The sequence below is a fragment of the Larimichthys crocea genome, chromosome XI, assembly GCF_000972845.2.
Source record: "Larimichthys crocea isolate SSNF chromosome XI, L_crocea_2.0, whole genome shotgun sequence".
Classification (NCBI taxonomy): domain Eukaryota; kingdom Metazoa; phylum Chordata; class Actinopteri; family Sciaenidae; genus Larimichthys; species Larimichthys crocea.
The window spans coordinates 5,778,927-5,804,290 of record NC_040021.1 but is presented as its reverse complement, the minus strand read 5'-3'; the positions used below and the strand labels follow the sequence as shown (position 1 = coordinate 5,804,290).

The following is a 25,364-nucleotide window of genomic DNA, read 5'->3' as shown; positions in this document are numbered from 1 at the left end:
AACGTTTCATTTATATGCAAAACCAAGAGTCCGAGCGAATTGTTGGAGGTATTGATTGGAGGCCAGCGGCGCTACAACATGTGATTCCAGGAGCAGGTCGAAGCAATGGGACTGTGAACTTCAGCAGCGCTGGGAAACAGATCAGGCATTTCTATTCAGTGTGAGCTGCAGGTTTGGATGGTTTGCATATAATGAAGACAGCAGGTTCAAATTCATTCAGTGTTTGTCCCGTTCGGATTTTCTTTTCGTCACACTGGGGTTCAAGCGCGCACGCTTTGCTTTGTATGTTCTCTGGCAAACAGCTGGCTGATGAGTGTATTGATCTAAAGAGCCGGTTGACATGGAGCTGAATGCCTGTGCCATTAGCAAACACACACACACACACACACACACACACACACACATGCTCTGCATCCACTAGGCTCTACCTAGAGTTTGCAGCCAACCAACCAACATCAGAAGTTAAACATACCTATTTTCTTTTTGCCAAGAGTTGGATGAGAGGATTAATATTACTCTCATAAGAAGTTATCGCCAGCAGACGGTTGGCTGTGCTTACCATGAAGACTGGAAGCAAGGGGAAACTAATAGCTTGGCTCTGTCCGAAAGGGAAAAAAAAAAATCACCTTACAGCACCTCTGAAGCTCACTAATTAACAAACTGCATCTCCTTTGTTTGATCTGTAACTCTTGCAGAAGAAATCTCTCCCAATGTTGAACCGTTCCTTTGAAAACAAAGGATTAAGTGAGCAAAAAAAAAAGGCGGGTGTGCTGATCCTAATCATCCCGCTGCTCGTCGCTTCAAGGTTTGTTATCCAACGGGCATTGCATTGACATGCAGGCCCCCCAAAGCTCCAGTTTAACAGTGCAGTAATTGGTTTGTTGTAATATGATCAGTTGAAACTTTGTTGTGGACTATGGGAATTCGAGGGCTTCGAGACCTTCATTAGTTCAGCTCATGTTTTGCGTACATGCTGTATATTCCTTAATTGATTTTTGTTTAATCAGATTACAACTGACTCCATGCACAGAGTGGAATAGATCCAACAGCAGCATTTTTCCTCTGGGCTGCCCCAGCACCTTAATTAACAGAAATGTCAGAGAGTTTTATCGGATACCGTTGCTTTAAATGTAGATTATGATACGAACATAAACAGAGTTTAATGGTGTGTGTGGGCTGTACTTCACTTTATGATGACTTTGCAGACAGCTTGTGCTGTAGTTTATTGTTCTATCAATCGATCCTTAGTTTGTGTGATATATTATATTTCTGGACCTTTTCTATATGCATTTAAACTTGGGAACTACAAACATGAACTGCATTTCCCATGAGCACTTGCTTGGCAAAGCACAGGTGTGCTTTGTTTGAAGTCATTAAATGCTCTGGGATTCCCTTTGTCAAACATTTGCCTGTTGAAAGTCGAGGATCAGGTTTCAGCATTTGCATCGGACCTAAGTGTGCGAAGCCTTCTCTTCTCCACATTTGACATGTGACGTTTTGAGCGTTTCACTGTGAGTATGTTGATCTTTTACTTGAACCCATCTGAGAGAACTTAAACAGCTTCACTGAGTTTCAGTTCAGTCTCAAAACCTCATAGTTCCATCTTCAAACCTCATCTGAGATAAAGAAGATTGCCAGAAAACATGGCACAGCACATCTCTATCCAGAATCTTTATGCTCAACTATGTATGTTTTCTTTAAACAAAAGCAAGTTGATGGAAATGATAAATCACTTAAAGTGCAATAAAACTGTAAAACGTGTTGAGAAAATGGAGATGCCCTCGATTTTAGAGACCGTGCGGTCAGTTAATCTGCAACAGAAAGAAGCCTTTGTGACTCGTAAGCTCTTACAATGCTGATCATTGATTGAATTTGCATATTCTCTGTGTGGTTTGCAATCGAAGTTGGGAGTCCATTTCATTTTAATTAAATCAGGAATTGGATTTTCTCTCAGATATTCAGGGCAACCCTGTTTTGCACGTTCATGGTGCTGTAAAAAAGTGAAAGATAGTTCATGCTTCCTTCATGAAGGATGAACTCAACGGAGAGAGAACTGGTTCCAGTTCTGTTCAGGACGTAATGAGCTGGGACAGTGACGCTGGTTCAATGTGACGAGGAGAGAGTTATGAAGGAGGATGTAGGAGGCAGGGTCAGAAGGAGGAGCAGGTCTGTTTGCATGGGCGTCTTTTCAGTTTATATCTATTTTCCTTACCAACGTCTGTGTTTTCTACTCTCCTTTTATTATCCTGAACTTCCTCTCTTGTCTATATACCTTCCTCTGCTGCTATTTCCCCTCTCCTCTGCTCTTTATCTTCTTTTCTCGCTTCATCTGAGCTCATCTGTCCTCGGGTGTCAATATTTTGACAGCTTTCAGACAATCAGAAAAAGAGCCGACAGGCCTGAGTTATGGGATGTGAGACGTGTGTGTGTATGTGTATATATATATATATTGATATGATAAAAAAAAAAAAATGTGTGTGTGTACATACAGCATGCAGTCATACATTGTTGTACTGGTGTCTCTGTGAATCACTGAACTGCAAAGTTATATTGAAGGGAGACGGATGATTTTTATGCTTTTGTAACCAGATTTATATCAACAATTTTGTTTCTGCACTCTGGGCAATTTATTTGAAGATCTTCTGCTCTCTTGGGATGTTTATCTTTACTCTGTGTACACACTCTAAATCTGACTGAATACACTGAAAATTTGCAGTAAAGTGCATTTGTATATCCTCTTTGTAAAACAGGAGTCGGTATTACTATCTATCATCGCAAACAAGCTTGTGATGGTCTTCTAGCATCGTCTAAATTGTTGAGGCGAGTGAGTATAAAAAAAAGTCGCAGGGACAAAACTTAAACATGATGTTTTCTATTTTCCTGGAACCTCAATCTCGTGTAACAGTGGAGGAGGAGGAATTGCAGAGAGGAGATAACGGAGGAGAATTTATGATGCCTTCATCTCATCCATCCTGTGTCTGCTGACAGAAGACAAGCAAAGAGACAGAGAGATGGGCGACTGGAGCCCATGTGGTGAGATGTACTGTCTAATTCATCCCTCTCTCTCTCTCTGCAGCAGCGTCTAGACTCTGTGGTGAAAGCACAGAGGGCATAAAGAAGGAGGACGAGAGCGGATAAAGAGGAGAGGATAACTTGACGCAGGCGAAGAAGACTGAAAGGGAGACTGTAGCGATGGCTGAGGCACCTCAGCAACAGCAGCAGAAGGAGGAGGAGGAGGAGGAGCAGCAGCCGAGCACTGTGGAGGCGACGGAGACGGATGAAGGGCCCGAAGAACCAAAGGAGAGTGTCCAGATAACCCCCACCCGACCTCTGCTGTCCATGAGATCCATGAGCACCGTGGACCCAGATGACGACTCCCCGAACATGATCGTCTACAGAAAGGTAAGAGCAAGAACTATTTTCTTGTTTGTCGAAGAAAGTTTGTGATGTTTGTGGTTCTGCTGAGAACCAAATACTGGGAATGGAGGTGATTATTGAGTCCAAGGTTTCAGACTGGGCAGTAATGAAAAGATAATATCATAATCTATTTAATCGCAATCACAGTCCACGATCTAAATTGTCGCCTTTTTCTCAATTTTGAAATGCTCTGTAAACTCTAGCCAGATGATAACAATAACATAATGCTGCATTGAAGATACTGCACAGATTTCATGAATTAAAAAGTTGTAAACAGAAGCCAAAAGTCCTCAAGTCACCCAAAGAGTCACGTGAAGTAATTTGTCCAATCAGCATGGCCGTTTAGTTCACGTATCTCAGATCTGCTGGTCATGTGAAGTTTGAAAACAGAAGTATGGGAAAAATAAATGCACACATTCACTTATTTCTCTACAGATTGTCATAAATGTTGCCTGTGGACGCCTTAGATGACAGTATTGATCCAAAACCATCCAAATGCCAGTCCATATTTCAGACTTTGGCCTATTTTTCACTCTCAAAAAAACACAAACCAAGCAGCTTTCACCAAAATGATTTTGGTGCTTTTGGTTGACTTTGGTCAAGTCGCTGCAGTGCCCACGTTGGAGAACCATGCTGTAGAAAATCATAGCATAAAACAGGGAAGGGAGCCACACTGCTGCTGCTGCTGCTGTTGTTTTTGGAGAAATGAGCTGAACTCAGGGTTTTATGAACAGATGGTGAATGTAGTGAAAGATGAATTTCAAAAGAAAGCTTCCAACATGTTTATGTTGGCCAGTAAAGGGCAATTTATCACATTTTGGGAGAGAATGGAAACAAGTAGCAGAAAGTCATGGCGACAAGCAGTTGGATTTATGAACAACCTGGGCTATATCTCAGGGGATGAACAACGGTACACAAGGCAGTATCTGAGCCAACTTGGGCTGTCAGGATCTTCTCACGTCACAATTAGTTTGGCAATGATAAATATGTATTTAAATGTTACACAGAAGTAACTATAGAAAGTAAGATTATATCCCTGTTTTGTTTTTTTAAGCATCCATCCTGCCTCACCTGACCCTGACCCCATTGTGAAATAAAAGAAAAACAGTTACTCCTATGGGAATCAATATGGTATGTCACTGTATGTCGCCTAGAACTGAATAAAAGAAAATGGCAAGGAATGAATCTACGCCAAAGGCAATCTCTCTTCCTCTAAAACGATCCTGGGCCTGGATGAATTCAGAGACACGTGAATATATACTGTAGACCCCCGCAGTGTTCTATAATGATAGATGAACTGTGTGTGAGCAGGAGACGGGGGGTTGCACGGTGTCCTGATGCTCTGCGAGTCTGGAAGCAGCACGGAGGAAAGTGGTGATATTCCTGACAGTGTGTGGAGGTGCTAGGCCAACAACAAGGAACTAATGTGTCAGTATTGCTCAGCAGCAGATGGCTGGTTTACTTACTTATGACTAGATAAATGCAGGTTGTGCAGAGAAGAGATGATACGACGAAAGGTCAGAAAAACTTGAGAGATTTTGACACTTGCCTGTGATGTTCAAATCAGCTACGTGGTACGTCCGTAATGGAGAATCTTCTGTCTGTTGGGAAGTTAAATGTTATACAGATGAAAAACCTCTCGGTACAGTGGACTACATTTTTATAGCTCGTTGATGGAAGTCAAAATGAATTTTTATGAGCCTACTGTTTAGGAAATGAAGCAAAGTGACAGCTTCCACAGAACTATTGTGGATTAGTCAGCAGAATGAAGACAGAGCGACCTCAGGCAGAGCCTCCTCGTGGGATTTGTGCTTCAAACCAAAACTTAAGTCACCACATTGGGAGCATGTTTCACCCTGAACTAGTAGCTTTTGTTTTACTCTCTTGCCTTTTGTCTGTTACCGCAGAGTTTTACAGTTGGGTGCTTAAAACTTTTGGCAAAGGTACGTGGATCCAAATCAGTGGACTGGTGTTGGTTCAAAAGGCTGTACTAGTTCACACTAGTTGTTAGGACTATTCTGTGTGATCAGCTTTTTTAATAACTAATGTAATATGTTTTCCTCTTTCCTTCCCTGACCCTCCCCTGAAACATTTGCCTTTCTGATTAATGCGATCCGACTTTCCAAAGCCATTGCACCACCTGGATGATTAAGCTGAACCTCCATTGACAAATTTCTCCAAAGGTCAACATAACAAACGACCGGCACCGGCATGCGCGAGTGTGTTGTTGACTACCGAGTACATTTTGAGACTGAAACAATCCTTTAAAGAAGTGAGGATGAACGTCTAAATGTCGAGGTGTAACCCTCAGACAAACAGGCGAAGTTCATGTTTGGGAAATCTTGTAATCTTGTAGATGAACTGAAGAATGGGTTGCACTGTATGTGTGCACAAACATGACATGTGCAATAAAAGCAACAGTTGTAATAAGTGGACACCATCTGCTATGACATGTATTTAATCTTAGGCAAGTTGTTTTATCGATGTAGCCTTAATCAATGAACTTGTTGTATTGATTCCGGCGTTCTGACTCCATGTGTCCGATATACACATTTACCGATTTATTCACGGGACAGACACTCAAAAGAACTCCCACACACCGTCTCGCTTACTGCTGAGAAAATGTATTGATTACATGTTTCAGTAGGTCCGACCTTCATCAGGACAGCATCACAACAAGCTTATATATATATACACACACACACATATAGGAGCTGTTATGATCATTTACTCTGCCAATCAGGGCACTGAAGAGTCCGGTCTGACAGGTAATCACAGCTTGAGCCACTCAACCTGTCAGACAAATGGCATTCGAGAGAGAAAGATGCTAAATCAATTTATTATACCGATAAATCTCAAGCAGCATCCATGTATGTTGCTTTCAGAGGACAGCATTTATCCATCTGCACTGGGATATTCAAAGGAAAATTTAGATATATCAAAAACTGGAGCAAAATGTAATACTGTTGGTGAACTCACTGTAGATGTCACTATCTATAGTATATCCGTATCAGGCTGTGATCTAAATCTATATTTGTTGAACGTGGCTGGAGGCGCAGCAGAAACTGTAAGACACAAACAGCCACTGGTGGCTTTGATAAATTAGTTCTCGATGCCGGTTGGAGGGCAGAGGGGCGGGAAAGGATATTGAGTAAAGAAACGAACAGAAATAGAAAGGAGGAAGTGAGAAAAACAAGGAGCGTAAAGAAGCGAAGGAGAGCGGTGGAAACAAAGAGGGAGACGTGAAAGAAAGATGAATCTGTTCAGTTAGTAAGTGCGACTGAGCAGCAGATGACTGTTACCACACACACACACACACACACACCCGAGATCTCAGTGTATCTGCGAACACACGGTGACCCCTGCACACAGTGAAGAGTTATTTCAAGTGAATCAGAGATGTGATGTCACTTACCTGTCTTTACAGAGAAGCTCTCACACTCTAGGATCCGGTTTAGCTTTCACGATGTTGAATGAGTGGCATTTCTCATTTCGAGAAAGCAAAAAATATTTGAACTGCTTGCCGTGTGGGTTGTGGCTTCTTGCACGTTACGTTTGTGGAAACAGTCTCACAGATGAGCAAATATATGTTTTTGAAATGCAAAAAGAAAGAGAGAGATGTCATTTTTAAGATCTTATTTACCCAGAACATCCGTCCATTGATCGATGTGTGGCTGTCTAGTAATCCAGGATTTAGGATCATCTAGGATTGCAGGTTGGATCCCGGCTCTCCCAGTCCAGTTGAAGTGTCCTTGGGAAAAGATGCTGTCGGTGTGTGAGGGTGATCTTAGTATCACTGTGAGTGCTTTGAACAGGAAAGGACTAGAAGGACTAGTGCTGTTTAAATCTATAGTATAAATACAGGTCAGTGCATTTTGTTAAAAAAGTTGCAAGTTACCTAAATCACCATTTCTGATAAATTAAAATAAATATTTTAGCTCATACTTTTTTTTTAATGATTGCTCATATTTACAAGCTCTCTTGTGCAACCAGTATGCTTAAGCCGAGACAAAGACAATGTCTAACAAAGAGGAGAGAAAAAACCAGGAGACGCTTGTAAAATTTGTAACAGTCTGAGCTGGAGAACAGACAATAAAACTGAGTGAGTGAGTGGAAGCAACTGACATTAATCAGTAACTCTTTTAGTGGTGTTGAATTTATTAAACTGTTATTGTTGTTCAGATTTTTAAACATTAACGTAGCACATCTGGTATCATTCATGACGGCAGCTGGTACATGTCACCTGCTAAGTGTAATGAAACGTCTCTGAGTTTATATGATATAAATTGAAGCTATTACATAACTATAATATACATAACAATATAAGCCGAATCCCACTGGGTTATAATAGAAATCTATTTTAGTGAATATTCATACGTACATAGAACAAACCACACACACACACACACACACACACACACACACACACACACCTGACAACCTTCACTGTGATATGTGTTGTGCAGACCAGCAGACTGTTCCAATGCAATCAAGCTGTAGCAACCCACTGGGAGCTGTCTGGAGAAGACATCCACATCCAGAGGGGTAACAACAACACGGTCGAATGAGAACGAAGCACGGGAAACAGAAAATAAACTCATTTTAAAAACTCAGTGTTTGACAGGTTTTTTTTTTTTAAATGTCACAAAAAATAAAAATAAAAATCCATCAGTGGGAACTGAACCAGAAAAATAAAGAAAGTTTCGACTTATGGCTGTTTACTGTGAGCTAATGTTCATATTTGAAACTGCAGATGAACACAGAGTGATTCTCCTGTTTCTGTACACTAATGACCATATATCGCCTTTATACACAGGCTGTTTTCATTTCAAAAATATGATTTATTCTGAAAATGATCAAAAAATGTCCATCGAGCATCTCTGCGTTTTAAAAACAACACCTGCTCATACACTGAGCTCCCGATTCACAACATTTGCTATTACACGAAAGGTTGCTTTGTTATGAAATATGTATGCCCTGGTCTGCAATCCCATTAGTCTTTCTCGATGAGTCATCAATCATCCACAAGCACGAAGAGGGGAGGAAAATGCTAATCATGTTCGTGAGTCAACGTTCACAAAGCTTTAGGACCCAGAGTATCGGCTTCATTTGAAAATAATGGATTTTTTTTTTTTTACTCTTAATTTTCTGACTTTCAGCTGATGCGGGGTCAGTTTTTAGTTGTTGAAGGATTAAACGAAGGCGGCACATGTGAGCTGATTCTGGGTCAGTGCTTAAAGTGTTATTAGGATGAGAAGTGTTGCCAACAGAGAGCCATTCATCTTCCGGAAAGATGGTTTATGACTTTATGCCTCCTTCCCGTTTCTTCTTCTTCCTCCTCTCTCTCCTCCTTTTCATTCAGTATGTTTATCCTCTACTGTATGTTGGTCTACGCAGCCTATACAAACATACATGGACATGTTTGTGTCAACAGACTGAACATCATTTTCATCACCGCTTGATTTGTGTTGTCAGCATCCTATGCACACACCTACACAAACACGCACATATAGGGGGTGATGTTGAGGTGAGGGGATTCGGCGCTGTTGACGAGAGTGGAGTGTGTTGACTCACCTTTTCAGCAGCATGAACTCAAAGCTGTCAGCCAGCATCTGCTCAGAGACAGTGTGTGTGTGTGAGAGTGGACAAAAAAACCCTGGGTTGCCGAGTATTTGTGTTTGCTGCTGTTCGTGTGTGTGTGTGTGTGCCAGCGAATTGCACCTCATTTTTTCATTATCCTCTGGTTTCCAGTGTGACAATAGCAGCTGTTGAACTGCAGGACTGTTTACTTAACAAGCTGTTTATACAGATACCTGTTCCCATATTCCTCTGAGCTGCTGGAACGTGGCCTGAAAGAGAGAGCTCAGAGGCTGAAAAGCCCAAAGTGAGATGGATGCTTGGCATGCTTGCTTTCTCAGCAGATTCTGTTGGCCCTTATGTTTTTATTTTTTGTGGTAAACAATATCTGTGCATCAGTTTGTAAGGAAAGGCAGAATTTATTTGAATAGAAAATATAGATATAATATAATGTCATCTTTTAAAAGGTAGCAGATGTGACAGAATCTGTAGTCTCGATGCTTTTGTAAGACCATCCATCCATCAAGTTTGATCTGCAGACTCTATGCTTTAACAGACAGAAGCGGCCGCAGGACGGTCACAAGAGACGTCATCGTTGTTCGATTTCGTTTAAACATCTGAACAAAGAAGCATGTGTTTGGTGACTCTGCTCTCCACGTTTTCCTGCCTTGTCAAGTCATCAGTTTGATGACATCTGCTGCTCTGTTTCGGTTCTTTGCATCACCACCGTCCCTATCTGGAACAAAGCCAGAGGCCAAAGCATCTTCAGTGAGGCGGTCATTGGTCTGTGAGAGCGCACCACCTGCCTCCTCTATGGCCTTCCCTTCAAGGGATCAGTGTTGGGGCTAAAATGTTCACCTCTGTACTTTATAGCTTTTTAAATGTACCGCTATGAACTGCAGAAATCACAGAAATCGTTTATTACTTTTAATCTCTGACCTGCTACAAAAATGTTCAAGTTTAATTGCTGGATTTTCTCCCCGTATCGGACATCAGGTGTCTAAATGGAGAAAAATATTGATCACATGTCAATCATTTATCCATTATGTCCACAACTAATGGTCTGCATTTACTCTGCTTACAACAAGTAATGGATTGGATCAATACTCTTCAGTCTGTCGTCTTTGTTTTTTCTTTTGCAGCTGTGACGAAATATTCTGCACAATATTCTTTAATATTTTCTCTTAAAGATAATCTTGACAAACTCATTTAGAAATGAGATTATAAAGGCAAATTATTGAAAACACAAAGGCATGCCAGCCCTCTTCTGTCTATAAAACACAGTCTACTGTACTTACTCCAACTTCAATGCTGCCACGGGCGTTCGACTGTTGGAGCAAAGATTCCTGTAAAAATGATTTTTTTTTCACACCAGTCTTTGAAGAACTCGAACATGCGTAACAAGTTTTGTTGTTGAACACTCCGTGCTCTTTTTCAAAGTTTGTCGATTTCAAATGCCCTGACAAAGTGTCCACACTTCAAAGAGGTCCTGAGAGGGGGAAAAAATTAGTTTTAATGCGCAATTTTTCAGGTATAAACTGCTTTTCATGTCAGCTGCCCATCCTCCGAGTCTAAAGGGTGACTTTGAAACTAAGAAGCAAAATGTTTTTTATGGCATGGTTGCATATATACACACAAATATACAGAGCAAACTGAGGATTCTCCATGCAGAGCAAAGGCGTCTTCTGATGTGTGTGGATAAAACACCACAAGAAAAACAATTTTCATAGATCCAATCGTTTATTTTCTGCTCCCGACTCCTACGAACAACCATCACAAGTGCTCTGCGCGGCAATAAAACAATTCAGCGTGATTTCGTGTTACTATTTAGAATTAATTTAATAATTGTATTTATTGTCACGAAACGGCGGCTGCACAAGGTGATGACTTATTTTATGTCTTTTGAGCTCCCGAGCCCATTTGCAAACCATAAAATTCCAGTCATGCCTAGTCACTGCGATACAGCGCATATTTATTAGGCAATTTCACATGGCTGAGGATATTCATTGGTGAGCGAGAACATGAATCATAGCTCGGTGACACCTTCCACACAGCTTCCTGCACAACTCCGACGGCATCAGTATCCGAGCAGATAACTGCAGATCAAGATTGTTAATTTGATCACGTAGGAACGTCTTCATTCACTTTTAGCAGGAAACAGCTGAGCGGATTTTTTCGACCTTGGAGCTCGTTTTACTGCCTGCTGCACAGAAATATATTTATTAAGATGTATCTGATGTGCAGTTGATTCCAGGAGTAATTTTATAGAGTAATATAAAAAAAAAAAATCTGCTAAATTTACAACGTGACACTGTGCTCCTGTATTGATTATACTGTCCCAAAAAAAAAGTGTTTTCTGTGTTATCAGGGAATATTTTAGAGACCTACACCACACTCACACAGTTTTTGTGCTTTTGCATCAGCCAATAAGAGATTTCATGTGTGTGTGTGTGTGCACTCCTTGTCACTTAGTGAATGACTAAGCACATCTAATCACAGTGCAGCCGCCTGCAGATATCTGAGGAGAGCTCATCACAGCAGAGCAGGTAGAGAGCAGCAGGCTAATCAAATCAAGGTGATAGGGAGACGCTAATTAGGGGAGTTTAAATTGCAAATTTTAAGAAGACAGGATGATCGCTCTTATCACACTTTTTTTTTTTGCTGTTTTATTTTTGAGTGGATTCATGATCTAGTTTTTGTTCCTGAAATATGAAGGTTCCAATTTTTGGTACTGGTAACTAGTTTGGAGAGACACATTTTTATCTCAACAATTCCCAGAAGCTTAACTCTTGGGAGATAGTTAAAGCACTGGATCAGTTAAGGAGCGGCGTCTGGCCGGTGTTTACTGCAGAATCTGGTGCTGGCAGTGAAAAAGTGGCAGCAGTCCTTCCCTAGGAGGGAATATTCCCTGGGCCTGCAGAAATAATGGCATCCTGAGTCCCTGCTGAGTTCCTGTATCACTCCGTTCTAATCCAAACTAATCCTCCTCACAGCACACAGCTGCCCCGATTCAATATTTCTGATTTTGAATGAGTTACTGGCACATGAATGAATCCTTGAATCTTTGGCAGATCTAAGGAAGTGTCTTTGTGCTTAACGCTCGGTAAAGTCGGGTTTAAACCAACGGGAATCGGTTCTTCATAACTTCCCAGCAATTACAGAGATTGATTAGAGATTAAGACACAGGCTAATGGCTGGATTATCTTTACTTTCTACTCTGCGGTTTGAGTGATTAAAAACAAGCTGTTGAGAGCCGCTGTGTTTCAGTTTCTTAGCCAAATATCAAAAGCACCAGAGCCCCAAAGAGACAACACAAACAACTTTACGAGCAGATGCACTCGAATGAGTCTGATGTGAGCCAGTTTCAGACTTCCTTGTAAGCCCATTCACTTGTTTACTCCTATCTGACAGCAAAGCGGGTCTATTGAGGCATCAGTGTATTTGTCATGCTCTGGTTGTGTTGGACAGCAGGTGTCAGAGGGAACCGACTTGGCCTTGCTTCTCTGTCAACACTTCAGATTTTCAGCGGTTCATATGAATGTAAAGTGACTGCGACCAATCTGTAGCCGCATTTGGGGATTTGCAAGCGTGTGTGTGTGTGTGGCGGGTTTGGCAACGCATCAGTAAATTCCCTTGGCTGTTGTTAGATTGACAGAGTGATAACTGTACACGATGAGTTGATTAATATTCATATTTCAGGGCACAGGTGCACCTGAAAATCACAATTACAAGGTACCAAGAGTGACTTTAAATCTGAGTGAGGAAGGACAGAAAGTTTTACTCTAGCGAGCAGGTGTGGCTGAGCCTGTGTGACTTTTTAAAAGCTGTGATCGGTCGATCAAATCGATGAAATTATCTCTGTCGAATAAATTGTTAAGCCATATTGTTTGAACACAGGCTCACCTGCTCGGTAGATTATAGGTTATATTTATTCTCTTACATCTGTTTACCAAAATCTATCTTAATCTATTTCATATCGATGTTCATTAATGTCCATGAATGCCCTTTTGTGTGAGCCTGTGGAAATGAAATGAACTGCGTCACAATATGAGACCGTGGAAGGTTGTGACAGACCCGAATCATTGTTGTACTTAACCCCAAATATCATCTTTCATATACGGTGTTATAGCATCATTACGTTGAGTGTGAGACGTGTAGAATTGTGACAGTAGTTTATTAAAAGAGCCTTTTGAAGCGACTTCAAAGACATTTTGTTCCTTATTTCACAGAAAAATGTCATTTGAGTCAAATCTATTTTCATTTTCAGCACATTTATACCAAAGGAACAGCAAAGGAAGCATAAAAAACAATATAAAATATACAAATAATAATATAACAGGCCAGTCATTCAACTTCTATTCAACCTAAAGGTCGGTGGCAATACTTCTTTTCTATGTCTGTGGATGAGAGAGTGTGTGTGTCCTTGGGTGTGATTGTGTGTACTGTATGTGAGAGGTATTTATGATGCAGATGGTGACTCACAGCAAATAATGAGCATGGCCAACAGCGCTCGATGAGCAAGCAGTTTGTTGTTTATCTGGGTTTTGTTGCGCCATAATTCTTTGTTGTTCACACAGTGGTCTTGTCCCGAGAGCAAATTGTTTAATCCCTAATTAATCTCCCAGATATTCGCGGTATAATGGGGATTAACATTTTGTTTTGTTAGGAAAACAATGACGCAGGCATTTTCTGGGCTTGTAATCAGACGTAGCACAACCTCCTTTCTCCTTTGTCAGATTTTGGCAGAAATCACAAAGGACTGAACATCAAAGGACTACAACTACACAAAGAACATTTGAGCGTGCACACACACACACACACACACACACTGCTCCCCACATTCAAGCACAATTATGAAAAGAATGGGGGGAAACGGCAGCAGAGTTCTATAAAGTGGAGGTGAATATATTCAGAAAGGTGTTAATATTTGGATAGAAGGCCGAGCTCAGCACTGAATAAATACACCTGCAGCCATTATTGTGCTAATGTACTTGTACTGGAGCTGCTTCAGCTCGATGCGGTCGACACCTGTTTTGTGCATTCGCAGCGATCGGCTACTAAAATAATGAGGCAGCACAGTCCATTCAAAGCAAGTCTCTCTTATCATCCTCCAGCTGGGACGGGGATGGTCCCCACTACAGAAAGTACCGAATTATTAAATATGTTTCAAATCAATAATAAAGGCGTTACAGTACATGCGGGATCTGAACATCAATAAATCATCTCCACAGTCATTTTAAGGCCATTATTATAAATATCTCAACCAAACAAACAGAGATAAAAAATAAAAAAAACCTCTTCCAGCCTCTTTTACTTTTATTTATTTAGCGAGAAAAAATTTGAATATAATGATCAATCACTTTTGAGCAGACTTTTCCAGTCAGGGTCAGTTTAAAGGTTTTACTGTGCATGGCTGAAATTTCTGCCAAGGCTAATAAAACTAAAACTTTAAGCCCGCTTAGAGCCAGAGGTCAAAAGTTTAATGTGAAGATGTCTCCTCAGCACACACGGTTAGTTAGACACACTGTTGAAAGGTCTTTGTCTGCTGCTCCAGCTTATGAAGAGAAAGATGAATGATTTAAGTATGAGCAAAATAAACCAAGAACAGAACCTCCAGAACCAAACTTTATATTATCCATCCATCCATCCATCCATCCATCCATCCATCCATCCATCCGGGTGACGGCGGGGCTGGAGACGATCCCAGCTGACTTTGGGCTAGAGACAGGGTACAGTACACCCTGGACAAGTCGGCAGTTCTTCACAGGACACAAAGACCCAATACCCGTCCAATTCAATTAACTTATGCTATCCACAAACTTTGTCCACCGTGTTTTGTATCGTCAAGACGTTCACCACATCTGTGTTTGCTGCTGGATTCCAGATGTTTGTGTGTAGTTTATCAGTGTGACAGTGTGTAGGAAACTGTTTTTAACAGTAACACTGAAACATAATTGTAATTAAAGTCCAGCATCTTTTTAAAGATACCCCCCCATTTATGAACAAAACAGTTCATTATTAGTTCATGCTGGATAGTAGACCATGGCTACACTGATGCTGCTGCAGATATATACAACAGGAAGCTAATGCTGTATGGATCCAGGCCAGCATCAAGTGCCGGGTGAAGTGGATGAGATATAATGGGGGTTTTTATACGACTGTCTGAGGCAGCTCGGGGACGGCAGGAACTGAGGTAGCAGAGGTTGCAGCGCCAAGTGGCAGGTTATGACTAATGAATGTGAACTTTTGTCGGGCACGCTCCCCATGTAGCCCCGGGTCCATTAGAGAGCTTGGATGGACACGCTGAAAAACACACGCACACACACACAAAAAAGGGAAACGACAGCCCACACTTAACTGATGGATGATACGGAAGTAGGACCACACATCGTTTTTCCATTAGCGTCTCCTCTCATTCTGCTCTGTCTCTTATTCTGCCTGCCCCGATCAGTCTCTAGCAGAACGTCTTTCTTCTCCTCGGCTGAGACGTTCGCTCTTCGTCTTTTTAAGCTTTATTACACTTTAATTTCTACTCTTATTTCAGTTGGTCCTTTTTTTATTTACATGACACTGGGATACCGAATACAACGATCAAAGGCGAAATAAATAAATAGCAGATCAGATTCCTGCAGTTATCCGTTTGTGTGAGCGGCCACGTGCATCATTTTACTACAAATCCTAAATCATTACAGCATTAACGTCTCAGTAGCATTATTAACCCAAAACACTACAAACACGGGCATAACAGAGACTGTATATCCAGAGAATCAGTGCATATGTTCAGTTTGTGACAGGAAATAAAAGGCTGCGTGAGAAATGTGAGAAACCTGAGAAAACAAGTCACTAGTGTGAGACAGGGGTCACCAATCATCTCAACCACTATCTTAATTACTACAGCTGCGTTCTCTGTTCTCACCATATGTTATGTCTATATTTTGTGTCAATACATTATATAATACAGTGCAATACAGCTTTATTGTCCACTGTCTTTTACTACGTATTGACAGAATACAACAAAAACAAAAAGATTTTTTCCAGTCCAGGAAAATGTGGCATCTTCTCTCGGTTTTTATTTCTGCACCTTGTGCATGTTTGCTTCTTTATACTGTGAACATTTGTTCAGACATGCTTCTTTTACAATAATGTGTGTGAAAATAAATACTAAAACTACTAAAGGCTACTAAAACTCGCTTTGGTAAAGGTCTCACTTCAACCACAAGTCCCCCGTCTTATGGTTGAGGTCAGTGTTGACTTTACCAGGATCTTTGCTTGACCCCTAACCACATGCTTTGAGTTCCCTGAACATAACCACCACAGTTACAGTATCTATTTAGTCTTTAGCATTTTTTGGAAGTTTTTATCGATGCCAATTATCAACTGGTCTTTGCTATCTTTGTCTACTGACTGAAGGAGCACAGATCCACTGTGACCAGGGGAATGCATAATGTTATGGTGCTGACCTTTGTTTCACCATGTCTTAGAATACACGGTCGCTTTGACTTAGTGTTTCTCTCCAGTTTGCCTTTTCATTCACCTGCCTGTTTGTACTTTTCACTGTCTCCTCTACGCTTGTCTCTTATTGTACAGTTCTGTCTCAGTGTTGGCAGAGAAAAATACTTCAGCAAAGTGAAAAGTAGGCCAAACAGTGTCTCAGCTCCACTGGGAACAGAGCCAGGGGGAAACTCGACAGTTCGGTGCATGTGTTGAAGTTATTGGGGTTAAAACAACTCTATAGCCTCGGCTCAAGTTTGACCGATCTAGATGAAGACGTATGAAGCCCGTGGGTCCAAGGAGAGTTTGTGAATGAGTTATAGCCTGATTAGGACGGAACTAGCAAATGACGGGTTGGAGGGGGATAGATGTGTGAATGAACTTGTCTCCTCCAGCGTTATTTCTGTCAGAAGCACTCGCATCAAATGGCGATGGCATTATTCCGCTCGTATGGATACTCCCTGCTGCGCCGGACCTGAATATCCTTTTAAAATAACAAGCAAGGAGCATTGCAGGTAATCCTTCCATTGGGGATCAGTTTAGAAATAAAGACCTCCCATCGTGCATAAAAGGAGAGGAGAATCAAAGCAGGTAGTGGCTGAGGTTGGTGGAGATGAGCAGCAGCAAAAACACTTCACATCAACATACAGTAGAGTGACACTGCAGTGAGATGTAATGGGTGTGTTTGGCTGACTGTCAGCTGACATAGTGTGACTTGTGACTTGAGGTGCAGTCACATTATACCTGCAAACAGCGATCTGTATCCGTCTTCATGTTTTCAGAGTTCCAGTACGGCTGGCCTGACCTGACCTGAATACTTTCGATCAGCTGAGGTCACCGTGTCCTCTCGGATAAAAGTCAGTCTAGAAGTAGTTTTATATGACCAAAAGAGGCGCTGGTTTGTGGTAAACTACTCTCTGCAGTATTGTTATATGGAACAAAGTCATTCTGGTTCTGAAAACAGGCCCAGATCCAAAAGATGTCGGGGTATGCAATCCTATGTCGAGCATGGAAACCACTTTTTTTGTGGTACAGTGAAAGTCAACACGACACCTAGTAAACATTGTCTATGACGTTGATTCTTGCAAGCACAGACCACTCTTACACACACACACACGTCAACATGGCAAAGCGAAATAAAAAGAGAAAGATGTTGTTGGTGTTTGTCCATCACATAAGTCATGAAAGGTGGCGAGCACATTGCGTAATCTGCTATGTTCCTTTGCCAAGTCACAGCAAGAATTTCACTTCATGAATATGACCTCATCTGACGCGGTGGTCTTCTTGAAAGGGGCAAACATATTGTGTAATTTTTATTTGTTTCTGGCGAAGATGAGCGACAGTTGCAGGTTGTTCGGAAATGTGCCTCTCTAAAATGATAAGGAAGAAAGAAGCAACGAATAAAAAAATACTAGTATACTTTTTAAATCTTTGCTAACTTGTTAATCTTCTCACAACCCCTAAGATTAAATCTCGCAGGTCCCGTCTCTTAGCTTGGCAACCACATAGACCCTGTGAGCAATGTTCGATGTGGCTCAGGTTTAATTGCAGATTTTACAGGCTGGTTGTGTAAACTCATCCAGCACCCGAACTACAGTGAGACGAGTTCCCTCGTCCGCGTGTATGAGATATTTTAAAACAACAAACACGTATATTCTGAGAGCAACACGACAGCGAGATGTAGGCTGTCATCAAAGTTTCAACTGAAGGCGAATAGTGACTTGTTATTCTCTCCAAAGAGAGTGTGTGTGTTCGAGCTCATGTGCAGCGGTGCAGGTTAAAGCTTTTATACAAGCTGAACTGTCTCTATTTGTTTCTCTGCCTCACACACACACACACACACACACACACACACACACACACACACACACACACACAGGCTCCCTCCGCACGCTCTGTTGGTAGATAAACACTTTGACAGAGACTGACGCCAACCCTCTCTCTCGCTCAGCGACAGAAGGTTATAATATGTTTAATGGCTTTCGTTTTGCTTTGTTCGCCGAAGCTGAATTGTGATGCTGACCTTCCAGCAGGAGCTCAAAGTTGTGGTGAAAATTGCGTGTGCCGTACCTGAGTTTTTAATGATTGACACGCGGTAACGGCAGCTTTTAGGCGTGCATATAAAAGAGGGGGCGACACAAAGGAAGATGGGGAAAAAGCAACACTTCATGCATAATAATAATTTCTTCAATCGTCCTACATTTCATTTAGCTGGATTCACACCTGACTATGTTCACATAAAAAAAAACACATTAAAATCTAATTGAATTTCTTGTCTGTGACACTTTATTAGATAGGCTGTCCACGGGCTCTACATGCATGATTATCCTAACAGTCCATTTGTGATAACAATGTTCCAATCTGAGCTTTCATACGTGGATGCGTGCTTCTGTAGTTAAGTGTAATTCTATTATTCTATTATAGTGAATTGACGTGAAAATGGATAAAAAATGGGAAAACCTAAGGAAGGGGATGATTTAAAAACGATTATGAATCCCTCCACAGAAAAAAATAACTTTTATTGAGTTCAATAAAACGTCACCGTAAAATATTTTATTAGTAAAAGTCAAATTTGACACGTCAACACGGTGTGTGTAGTATATAAACCCTTTCTTTTATAAATCATTGCCACTTTAAAGAAATCTTACACGTAGTAGCACTTTTATGATATTATAGAACACCAAACCATGTCATCACATGCAGAACATTCACTAGCGATATCATGTGAAATAACGTATGTTTATAACTTTCATTCTTTAGTTTGAAGAAGAAGAAGATATACTTTATTAATCCCACAAACGGGGAAATTCTTTTTACACTCTATTTATTTACATGCATTTTAACCCAGATACACACACATGCAGTACAAGACATAGACATGCAATTTTGGAGAGAGATGGTGGAGTGATGGGCAGCCCCCCTGAGAAGCGCCCAGCGAGCAGTTGGGGGTGGGGGTCGGTGCCTTGCTCAAGGGCACCTCGGCAGTGCCCAGGAGGTGAACTGGTACCTGTCCAGCTACTGTACCAGTCCACCTTCCATATTTTTGGTCCATGTGGGACTTGAACCGGCCACCCTCTGGTTCCCAAGCCAAGTCTCAATGGACTAAGCTCCTGCCCCCCAAATAGGTGAAGAATCATCTTGTGGTCGGATGTTTTGTAGGAATTTTAATAGGCGCAAAGGTGGAAGTAAGACGCCAAACTCCCTAAACACAGGACTATAATGCAGAGAGATCGCCATTTGTTTCCCGTTTACAACTGCAAGTGAGTGTTGATCATTTAAAGCACAATCATCCTTTTGCATTTATTATTGTAACCATGGCGACAAAGCTGCCCTAGCCTTAAAAACTCAAACCAGAATGTTTCCGTAAACCCAAACAAGATGCTTTCATGCCTAAACGTAACCAAACTTTAACCATAGCAGTGTCACGCCTTTTAAACAGATTTCTTGTCGATTGAGAAGGCACAGACAAAGCATCTGCTTGTTTTAACTCGGAGGACATGTTGGTCTTTTGATACCTCTAGACGTAATTTGGATGAAAAAGCCATCTGTATGTTTTGTCTTTGGTGCGTCTGATTAAAAATGATCCACATGACAAAAAAAAGGTTTGCCTCTCTTGCCCTGGCTTTGCTTTGTTGATTCAAACACTGTAGTAAGTATGAAGAACTTAATCCTCCTGCTGCAAGATGCGTCTCTGAGGGGATGAATACACTGACACGATATATTATGCAGATTCTCTCAGATTAATTTATACACACTTTCACTCGTGCACTGGGAATATATTTTAGTACTCCTGGTTCGAGATGAAAGAAGTCACATTTTCATATTCTAATATAATATCAGGAGCTTAGTTAAAAAAGCTACAGTAACGTGGTGGTGAGGTTTGTGTGATCATAGGAGCTGTGTTGTCCAGTGCAATAGCTCCTGGTATGGTCAAAAAGGAGCTGCAGCACCTTAGCTAGAATAACGAAACCAGGACCCCCTTCTGGAACCGGATCCAGGAGGAGAGCTTGTCGTCATGCATCTATTGGTCGGTCCATAATCCGTGGGGCAGCCGGCAAAAGAAGGAACCTGAGGTGGAGTGTGTTTCTGGCATCACAGACTTGTTGTAGGTTGTAGAATGTCACCATTTGACTATTTGTTTAAAATATATGAAGTCTCAGTAAAGTTAAATGTGACATTGAGGCAAATAATATTCCTCTCAACTATTTTAATTCCATTGGTGACATGTGCCTTTTAGTCGCAGCTCAATCAATCTTCAAAGATGACAGTACCAGCCTGCTGCAACATCAGTACACGACCCTCCAGTGTTACCCTAAAGGTAACAGTTCACCTGGTGAATCTATCCTGGTGAATGATGTGTTGTCAGAGCAGCGTGAAGGAAACTTTAATCATCTATCTCGTGAAAAGTCATCATCTACTGTACTGTCGCATGAGCATCGCGGTGTGCTTTGTCGCATGGGAAAAGATGGTCATTGACAATCAACCACCTGAGCCACAGCTGCGAAGATAACTTTGCACTAATCTTCAGTTGACGTGTGCTCGGCCTTTGTTTTATGCTGAACATAATGGAACAAGCAGGAGAATATGATTTAAAAAAAAATCTTTTTTCTGGTGCAAAATTTCCAGTAACTTGTCAAATGTTAACTTCACAAATAGCTCAAAGCTTTTCAAACATTGAAATAATGAATGACACATATTTACTCAAACTGGCCAACTGTGTCCTTTTTTAACAAAACTGAATTCAGAGCGAGTACACAGCCTCTAAAAGAAACGGCTCTGCGGAAAAGTGACAAATTTTCTCAATTTTACTCAAGAGCATAAAAGTCACGGCTTTGAAAGAGCTTGTGAGTGAGGGTGAGAGCCCCTGAAACGCTCTGTACACACTCTTTGAATAAGAACAGCTCAAGCGTGAGTGCTGAGAAAACGGTTTGGATTTGCCTGTTGCTGTCACTTAAATCAGCTTTAATATGCATAAATGGCTGTCTAGGTATTTATGTTTGCCAAAGCGCTACATGTTGCCGGTCAACATTCTAACTATTTGGCAGTGAGATTATTTTTGCAAAGTCATGCAAACTTTACTTTATCTCTTCCTGCCAATGCACCGGTATTTCTTCAAGCTGCCTCACGTCAGCTTCCTGATGCATGTGTGTATTTTATTTATTCTTATGTCTGAGGATACCTTCAAAAACAACTTTTGAAGTTTAAATATTTTAGACAATATATTTGAGGGGATAGATGTGAAAATGGCACCTGACATAGTTTTGTAATGGCTTGCACTGGATCTTTATTATCAGAAAATGTTGTGGTGATGGTGGAGAGTTTTCTTTCAGCATGCATCAACAGCAGCAATAATATAAATGGTCAGCAGAGTGGCAGCTAGTTTGCTGAAGGCTGTCGGATGACGTGATCAGCTGATTGGTTCAGTCAGCTGCTGACTTGATGATGAACAATTCCAATGTTTCCCAGCATGTGTGGGCAGAAAAATACAAACAAAACGGATCACATCCTTTAAAATAAAAATGATGTGTGTGTGCACACTGCAGCACAGATACAGATTTACTATATAAATCCTCCTCCTCACTTGCTCAGTTCACTGTGGCTCCATTTTACCGCGCTATCGTGTGGGGAAAACCGGCTTAATTGAACTGCAGGTGGCATATGAGGTGGCTGATATGACACTGAATCAATATCAGCTGATAATGAAACAGCGGTGGGTGGGTAGAGATGCTGTGACTTTCGTTTAATCTTTTTTTTTGCAGGTTTTAAATGTTGCTAGAGACACCGCTGCACTTTTTCTGCTCGAGTTCAGCAATTACGAGTCATATAAAATCAATTTATCAGTACTGCACTTGCCACACAGAGCTATTGATTTGAGATAGTGTTGTTTTGTGTGTCTAATGTTGTTGTTTTTTACCATTACCGTTCTCCTACGAGGTTTGACTGACACTTTTTTACATTTTCTTGTTGCAAACTTTTATTCTGTGACTGTTAAATGGCAGCAGACTAGAGAATAAGCACCACCAGCTGTTTATCTCAGTGAGTCAACTCCTAATATTCACATAGTGGTAGTGGATTGAAACATATATTACAGTATATCGCTTTACATGCAGTTCGAATTTGTGCTACAGTTGTATGTGTGATAATGATGGAAGACAAAAGTAGGAGAATAGAAGAAAATAATAAATCCAGTTAGAAAGAAAGAAGAAAAGAAACATAAACAGGAACATGGGTCTCGGTTGAATAGCAATTAAAGTAGAAGCTGTGATATCACCAATGTCATGTACGAGAAATGAGGAAATGAATTCAGAGCCCTAGAGAGTAGCTTAGACAAAAAAACCAAACAACAAAAACTGCTGAAGAGGATGATGAATCAAACACTGGGATCCAGATAAATCTCTGCTATTTCCCCCCACATGGCATCCCCCCCTAATTCCAAAAAGAGAAGATGGAGGAGGTGTTTGCACAATCCAGATAAGTATAGATTTTATAGATCTCCGCTTCTTTGCCTCCTCTATCAATAGAGCCCATTAAGATGTAGACATCAAGCCATCCATCCAAGTCTCCTGCTCTATCAGACCATCGGGCTGATCTATTACGGCATGACACTCCTTCAATTATATGAACCCAGTCTCTCTGTCTTTATGTATCTTTCTCTGTTTCCATTTCAATCTCCTTCCTCCTCGTTGTTGTTTTTTTCCTCTTTAAAGCTCCATCACACTCTCACTCTCTCTCTCTCTCTCTCTGTGTTTCCCCGACAAATCATATACACAAAGAGAGGAGTCTACAATTTCCTTAATTCACCTCCTGTGTAATCCTTTCTTTATCTTCTTCCCTTGGAAGCCTTCAGGGAAACTGCTGTTGCTTTGCGGTGAATCTGCTAATTTGCTGCTTCAGCCCAAAAACATCCTCCTAATCTTTGTATTATTACCACTGCCAAAGAGATATGATGATATGATATATGAAAAAAGATATGTTGCCCGTGCGTTCACTCTTTGTGGAAGTTCCTGTTTTAAGACAAGGACTTGTAAAACAATCATAAGGAGCCTTTGTGGAGCTTGAAGGTGGAAAAACCTGCTCTCCCAAATTTGAACATTGTTCTTCCACGACTGAGCCCTTTCCTCCTTTATTCTTCAGCGGCTTGGCTGATTAAGGAAACACTTCACTTTCATTCTTCTCCTTGAACATCCACAGCAAAGCTTTTTGAAGGGATAATTCAGTGCACAGCTGGGTAACAATGACTGAATGAGGATTTAATTGCAAAGAAATAACACATTTAGGACTTGATTTGAAGGACGGCAGGATTTTTTCAAAGTTTTGTGCACCTCGCTCACCTCGAGGCATTGATCCATGAGATTGGCCTATGCTAGTGTTAATATTTCATAAGATTGAGGTGGTGCGCCGATTCGGATGGTTAGACTGACAGATAAAGCTCACTGAAAGCGATCAATATCCATCAGGGACGAGCAATAATTAGGAGTGTTGGGTGGAGAAGGCCTGGAAACAAGCTTAAGGGGATCTGATAGATGCACAGCAGTGAAGACCGGCTGTCGATCAGCAGGACCTGAGGAGAGGAGACAGATCTGACCTCACCTCGAGGTAGTGTGCAATGCAGAGGATGTTTGCATGACTAGTGGGTTCCAGATAGCAAGAAAGCATTTGGAAATTTGAAAAGGCATCTTTGAATAAACTCTCTGTTGATTGATAAACCTCGAAGCTTCATCAATAGTCTCCCTGCTGAGATTGTGATAGAATTTTAAGGTGGTCTTATGCATTTTTAACTCTGAAACACATTATTCCAGTACCCCTACCCCTAATTTACTTTGCCTTACTTTGAAACTTTGACAATGTTTTGTCTTTGAGGCAGTTCGTTAACGTTCGTTAGCGCCTCATAAATAAGCAGAATTTATTTTATTTAGATGTAACTGCCAGAAGAGGTGGTACTGCGACCAATGGTTTGTTGACACTTCTGTAGTTTTTAGATACTGTAGGTTTCCAGTATCTCCCACTCCATAGATTATGTCAATGGTTTGTATGACTTCCTTGTTATCACGGCCGAGGCCTTCGAGTGCTAGGCTAAAAAATTTCAGCAGTGCGCAATGCTCAAGGTAGCACTAGAGTCCATGTCTTCACTCTCTTGCTGATCATTGACTCTCTTTAGATGTTGCAGTCCTGTCAGACTAGTGCAAATTTGGGATTGAAAACTTTGGCATTAAAACCTGGGTTTGTGTCCAATAAACCATTTTTTGCCAAATGAACAAGGTCGTTGGTTCCAGCCAAAAAGTGATTCAGGCAAGTTTGCAAGAAAGCTATGGAGATAAGAATGTACGGACATTCAACATTCGAGCCACCTTGACACCACACTATTTCTTCCCAATGGATTTCTTCTTTATGGCTGATATGTGTGGTTATACTCACTTTAGTAGAGGTCACATGCCTTCATCCCAACAAGTCCTCCAAAATTTATCAGACAAAATCCGTACATGTCCTCAAGACGGATGCAAAAAGATGTTTTCTGATCACTACTCACTAATAAATCTGCTTCAGGGCAAAAAACTTGATCAGATTTAGAGAAAGATCTTCATTTGGGTTAAAATAAGTACTTAGTGGAGGTTAGTGATCACTCCATCCTTCACCTCACTTCCCCCTTCATGCTATCACAAGGGCTTTGTCACTTGAACGTATATATATGTAAGTCAACACCGACGATAACGTTCTTCCTCTGAGTAGGACGGTCTCCTCCATTTGCCAGTGCATTATTCTCCATTGATCCTGCTAACCTCTCACGGGCGCCTGACTTGTTTCCTTTCAGTGCAATGAACAGCCACACTTTTCCACAAAAGGGACTCAGTGGGTCGGAACAAAAGCAAAACAACTCTGAG

General features: G+C 41.2%; 1 protein-coding gene across 4 annotated transcripts in view; it reads left to right on the top strand.

The window, feature by feature from the left end:
* rgs6 (regulator of G protein signaling 6) overlaps window positions 1–25,364 on the top strand; it is a 76,381-nt gene that overhangs the window by 2,502 nt on the left and 48,515 nt on the right. For 2 of the 4 annotated variants that reach the window (XM_019261663.2, XM_019261664.2), the window contains exon 2: window positions 3,077–3,402. In XM_019261663.2, coding sequence (XP_019117208.2) covers window positions 3,193–3,402 — 210 coding nt within the window. In that variant the 5' untranslated portion in view covers window positions 3,077–3,192. Of the gene's footprint in view, window positions 1–1,367; window positions 1,512–3,076; window positions 3,403–25,364 lie in introns of those variants that run through there. The other 2 variants (XM_027284171.1, XM_027284170.1) reach the window with 2 other exon arrangements.